This window comes from Phasianus colchicus, chromosome 7 (genome assembly GCF_987193195.1).
Source record: "Phasianus colchicus chromosome 7, bPhaCol1.hap1.1, whole genome shotgun sequence".
Taxonomy (NCBI): domain Eukaryota; kingdom Metazoa; phylum Chordata; class Aves; order Galliformes; family Phasianidae; genus Phasianus; species Phasianus colchicus.
In genome coordinates, this window is record NC_143442.1 from 9,755,857 (window position 1) to 9,761,856 (window position 6,000).

The 6,000-nt window shown below is 50.1% G+C and overlaps 1 protein-coding gene across 10 annotated transcripts in view; it reads right to left on the reverse strand.

Annotated features, from left to right (window-relative positions):
- The window catches only part of KALRN (kalirin RhoGEF kinase), a 447,706-nt gene extending 443,703 nt beyond the window's left edge, over positions 1-4,003 (reverse strand). For 6 of the 10 annotated variants that reach the window (XM_031590658.2, XM_090143646.1, XM_090143648.1 and 3 more), the window contains exon 1: positions 3,697-4,003. In XM_031590658.2, coding sequence (XP_031446518.2) covers positions 3,697-3,769 — 73 coding nt within the window. In that variant the 5' untranslated portion in view covers positions 3,770-4,003. The remainder of the gene's footprint in view (positions 1-3,696) is intronic. The other 4 variants (XM_090143650.1, XM_090143649.1, XM_090143651.1 and 1 more) reach the window with 3 other exon arrangements.
- Positions 4,004-6,000: the final 1,997 nt, after the last annotated feature.

Here is a 6,000-nt window from a genome sequence, read left to right on the forward strand (position 1 = left end):
GGAATACTTCTGTGCAGATATCACTTCAAGCACATCTATTGATCACACAGCCTGGACACTGCCAATCATTTTTAAGTTATTTAGTAGCGGAGTTGCCAGTCACTTGTGCACAAATGAACAATGCTGGAAGTCTAACGGGCTGGTGGAAGGCTGAAAGCAAATGGAATAATTCATTGCAGTCAAAGGAGATGGAGTAGTATCAATTTTCAGCTCACCCACAGGAAGTATCAATGACAGATTGGGCATCTTCACATCAGATGTAATCAATGTTATACTTAAGTGCCAGAAAAAGTAATTTAGAAAACGGTACTGGTAGCAGACAGTAAATATTGATGATTAACCCTTCAGTAATCAGTAGCTCGCTAACTTGTTCTGACAATGACCTCTATAAATCTTTAATATATTGGAAAAGGATTTTCTTATATGCTGGACCTCTGCTTCCAAACCACACTGCAGAAATTCCTGCAGCTTAGGCACAAAGACAAAGCTTTCCCCCTGTGTCTATAACCAAAGAATGTCTGCCATTTGTACAGATACAAAGAGACCTACTTTATGTTTGAAACAACAGGTATTTGGATTCAGTTCTGTGCAACGTGAAATTCTCAGTCGCATTTAATATAGACAGCTGAGAGCTCTAGAGAACTTGCTCATATTTCATTATCTGTCACCAAAATAGACATAAGAAACTTAATAAGATATACCTAGGCACAGATTTAGTTTCTTACTCAAACATGAGCTCAAACAGAAGCAATAGACTCAGTGCAGAAATTGCTGCTTTGATCCAGCAGCCTCTGTTATCCTGGAAATCTGAGCTGGAGGTTGCAATCCTCATTTCTGCCCTTAAGGTCCCTCTGCCTGGTGAAACATATCCCAGTTACATGGGAGCAATTCTCTGAAAGAACTGCACTTTGCATATGTGTGATGGTAAAAATTAGACTAGTCCTTTGCATCTCTAGGAATGCTTAACTGCATTTCAGCATCAACCACACAGGTGTTAAATCCATGCTTTTCCTGAAGTCATTCCTAGCTCTCACTCATATACGCTCCAGAACAGATCTGCCTTTATTATCCTGTGTTAATTCCCTCACTTTTATGTTCCACATACAGTTCAGAGACATGGTGTTTCAATTGTTAGAATCACTAAGGGACCTCTCTGTCCAGTTCTGGGTGCTGCTGGTGCAACACTCAAGCACGGTGCCATTCCCAGCAGCAGCCCTGCTGGTCCCAGCGAGCAGCAATTGATCCTCCTGGCTCCAGCACAGACTGTCTGCTTGCTAAAAGCCTCCAAGTGAGATATTAGTCTATTGGAGTCCATTTTTTCACTGAGAGCAATGAGTTCATGCTTTGTCGTGTATTAGCAGTGAATTCAAGAAGAGTTTATGCATACCAGTGTATGTTTATGCTGGTGAAACAGCTGCTCTTTAAACCAGATAGGTTCATATTTTATTTGCTGTGGATGACTAAGGGCACGAAAGACACCATGGTTATGCTTGACAAATCCAGAATACAAGTCAGCACACAAGAAGAAAAAGAAAAAAGCTCACACGGAGTGAAAAAGACTGCTGAGCTTATTCAAGCCTTTGCAGCTATGACAAACCAGACTCCATCTCCCTCCCAGTCCTTGTTCAGTCACTGATGGGGAAAAGAGGAACAGAAGAGTCAGCAGCATCTGTCTGCAGCTTCCCTCTGAAGCCCCTCAGTGGCTGATCTTCTGCCACCCAGCAAGACCAACCTCAGCTCCAGTGCAGCCTCGAGAAGCAAACAGTACACAAACAGTGCAGAAAATCAACATTTAAATTTCATGAGCCACGCCTACTATCATTTGCTTTCTCCCCATTTCTCAGTGGGTTGCCTGGTCATTGTAACAGCTAACAACCCAAATGAGTTACTAAGATTTTGCCACGTCACCTTTTGCATGCAAAATGCTATGTTAGCAGTACAGAAACAAGAATTCTGTGAGCTCCTTTTACCAAAGCTTTTCAAATTAGATGAGCCAACCAACAGGAATGGTCTATCCATACATGCTTTGGCACAAGGATTTGGCATCCCCTCCAAACCCCTATTTCTGTGTTTTTGTTTCCTCCAGAAAAATCAAGAGACCAAAGCAGGCAGCAGCATATCTGTGGATCTACAGGTGAAATTGCTGGTGGAGAAGGCAGTGGAAGAAATGCCTCGTCACAAGATTCTCTGTGCCTATTCCTCGTTTCAGAAATGCTTTTTACATACAAGCTAGACAGACCTGGCTCTCTCCAAATTCAATTCTGTTAACATGCTTACGCTGAGGAGGCAGTGTCACAGGGAAATGAATTAACTTGGAGGAAGAAGGGGAGAAAAGGTGAGGAGACCCTTAAGCAGCATGTTTCTAAAAAGAAAATTAGTGCAATTTTTCTTTTGTTTGTTGTGTTTTTTGGTTTTTTAAAACAAGTCTTTAGTTATCCACAAATGCTGATATTGTGGAGGGTTGGGAAATGAGCTTGTAATCAGGTAAGCTATCAACAGGCAAATACCCTATGACTTAATGGCTTGTGGATCACAAGATACACACAGCCAGACCTGGTTACAGCTATCCCCTAGATCAAAGGTTTTTCACACAGATGGGGTGCAGGGAGCTGCTGCAGCATTCCGGATTTAACTACTTTAAAGTTTTGGTGATTACACAATTATTCGGGTGTTGGTTTTGTTTTGTTTTGTTTTTTAACTGGCTCTCAAATCACTCTGTAGCTAATGAGCAGGTAGATGGAAGAAAACAGCTGAAAAGCAAAGTCTTGACAAACAGCTGTGCCAATAAGTGTCAGCCTTCACCCCCAAGGGTCAATCCCCTTATGAAACAAGCACTTAATCCTTTACAATTTTTAATTAAAAATCTGCCAAGAATCCTGTAATACTTTCTCGAGATTCTGATTCTGTCGGGGGAGTGCTGACCACAAGTTGTTTCAGTAGAGATGTTGATCCTGTGTAAATCCGTGTTTCAAAGCTGGGGACTACCACACCACGGGTGAGTGATGCAGCACATCCCCATCGCCCAGAGCATTTAACTAATCGCTGCATCACTAACGAAGGCCCCCTCCCCGCTCCGCCGCAGCCCAGCGACCCTTCTGCTCCACTTCAGCATCCTCTGAAAGCGGAGGGCGGAACGCACTCTCTAATATCCTTGAAACATTTGGCAAGCTCAGCATCCCCGAGGAGCAACGGGCGAGCGCTGCCCGAGGCTCCCCCGCCCTGGTCGTCCACCCGAGAGCGGCAGGAGGGATCCGAGCCGTGCCGGGCAGACAGCCGGCTCCGCGTTCCCGAACCGGCCGGTTCCCGGGTGGCTGCCACTGCTCGGGGCTAAGCCCAGCCAGCAGCCTCCCCCGGGGCTCCGTTACGCGGCTCGCTTCGAGCATCCCCACGGAGCTTTTGTGCCTGCCGGAGGCGGGAGTCCAGCCGGTCCCCTCCCGCCCTGGCCAGCGGTGGGAGGGCAGCCCCGTGCGGCGGCTCCGCAGAAGCAGCATCCTCCCGGGGGCGGGAGAGGGCCCGGGCAAGCCGAGCCGAGAGATCTGCGGCGGACAAAGCAAAAAGAAGGGCGGGGAACCCCCTTCACATCAACCCCCCGAGGCTCCGTAGCTGCCGGTGCCCGCACCGCCGCCAGCCCGCATCCCGCGTCAGAGGCAGGGCCCGGCGCTGCCCTGGCCCCTTCCTCCCCCGCGGCTCCCCTACCTGTTCGGAAGAAAGCATCCACCTCCGAGTCGGGGACAGCGCCTTCCTCCGCCGCCCCTTCGGTGGGATTCATGGCTGGGGGAGAGGAGGCGGCGAGCCCGGCGGCTGGTAATATCCAGTGAGTTAGGGAGGAGGAGAGCCGAGACAGAGAGAAAAAGAGGGAGGGAGGGAAAAGAAAAAGGAGGGAGGGATGGAGGCGCGTTTAGCAGCGAGCCCAGCCGAGCGCCGCCCGGCTCATCCCTTCCGCGCTGCCTGCGGGGCGGCTGCCCCGGGGCTGGACTGGGCTGAGCTGCGCTGCCCGCAGGCTGCGCTAGGCTAGGCTGGGCTGGGCTGCCCGGGGCGGGGTGCCGAGCCCCGCCGCCGCCGGCCCCCTCCCCTCCGCCCGCTATTGTTCCGCTTCGTGCCCCCCCCCCGCCGCCGCGCTGCCCCTCGCCGCGCTGCCAGCCCGGCCCGGCCCCGGCAGCCGCCCCCGCCGCTTCCCTACCGGCGCTTCCTGAGCCGGGCCGGGCGCGGAGCCCGCAGGGGCAGCTTCTCCGCGGGGCGCGGTCGCTCCGCGCAGCAGCGCGCACCGGGCGGGCTGGGGCGGGCACAGGTGCGGGCTGGGACGCCCCAGATGGAGCCTTGTTTTGTTGTTGTTGTTGTTATAGCCTGCCCCTGTGCGCTCCGCAGCCATATGTCTGTGCATCACGCTGCCATGTCTCCCCTCGGATGAATAACCGCGGGATACGGCTTTAGGCTGTCAGCTGGGCAGGTAGTCGGGGACTCAAAGTAATTGCTAGGATGGCTATAAGGAAACTCTCCCTTTATTTATTTTTTTTCCTCCCTCCTTCCTCCTCCTTTTCACGGGCTGCAGGCACAATGGCTTTGGAAACGATCAGTGAAACTGCACGCTGTTGCAGGTACACCTCTGTGTTTTACTCTTTACAGTCCCAGAGGGCTGTAGGGTAGAGAACAAAAAAGGACTTTGAAGAAGCACGATCCTGCTCCCAGCTCAGACATTGATTCAGCTATTTAAATGATTCTATTTCTCTGCTGTAGCTCCAGTATTTGTGATTTGGGACAACAATTGTTGTCTCAGAAGGAGCACTATGAGGAATGCCTGTTTGCACTCCGTTAGCAGCTGTGTTAAATATTATTCCCTAAGCCCAGCTATCAAGATTTCAAGCACAGATAGACAGAAAGACAGGTATTTGCCATTTGGGCACTTTCCTTTCTTCTCCCATCCACCTATTTGAAGTCTCACCAGCTTCTCATTCCTCAGCAATCAGGTAACAGCATCAAAACCTGCAGCCTGCTTAGGGAGCAGGGCTGCTGTTCCACCAATTCAAAGCACCACTGTAAAGCAGAGGTTTACTTGCACACCCCACAGGTCATCTGTTACCTCTGCCGCAAGTAAGAGGGAGCAGCTGGTGGAGCTGGCACCCCCTGGGATGTGTTCCACTTAAATAACCCATCTTTGCTGCAAAACACTGTCTTCTATCTGAAGACAAAGAGTCCCTTAGCCAGCAGGTCCCAACGTCCCTAGAACCCTCCTGTCCCCATAGGGATTTTGCCCAGTAGCCACTCCTTTGTTAGTGATGTTTAAGGAAACTCTGTAGGTGGATGGGAAGAAGCAAGCTGTGCACAAGGACAAAACATCTCTGGGTCACTCCAGAGGGACTGGCTGGAATGTAGCACAAAAGCTACGCGTCAGGCTGGTGGGTCTCCAGACAAAAAAACACTCATAACAGGAGAAATCTCAGAATCAACTGGCTGTGAGTGACACTGCTTGGATCAGATCTCCCCCTGTCTGCAGGTTAGAAGCTGAGGCTGGCGGAGTATCCCAGAGAATTTCAGACTATGGATTTTCTTCATCTCATCTCTTCCCAATAGAGGGTAGTAGAAGGCTGGGTTTGGATATGTGCCCACTGATGCATTGTACTTGATAAAAGGGCCAAAACTTTCCCTAGAGAAACAAGTATTGAAATGGCATTGACCAGGCAGGCTGAGCACAGGCCTCCCAGTTGAATTTCCTTACTACTGGAACTGAAACAGAACTGAAAAGCAGATTGTACTGCAGGCCTGGGGAATGCAGAAACAGGAGCAAGCACCCTATAGTGATCTAGCATATAGTTTCCCTCTGGTTGCTTTATTCCTCCCCTGACCTACTGCCCATTTCCCAAGCCAAACTCCAGCTGCTTTTAAGCACAGCTTTTTACCTTTTTACACTTACAGATAAAAAGGGTCATTTCACACCTAGCTGCAGGAAACATCAACACAGTCCATTTTTCAAGCACCAGACTTCTACAGTGAGCACTCACCCTT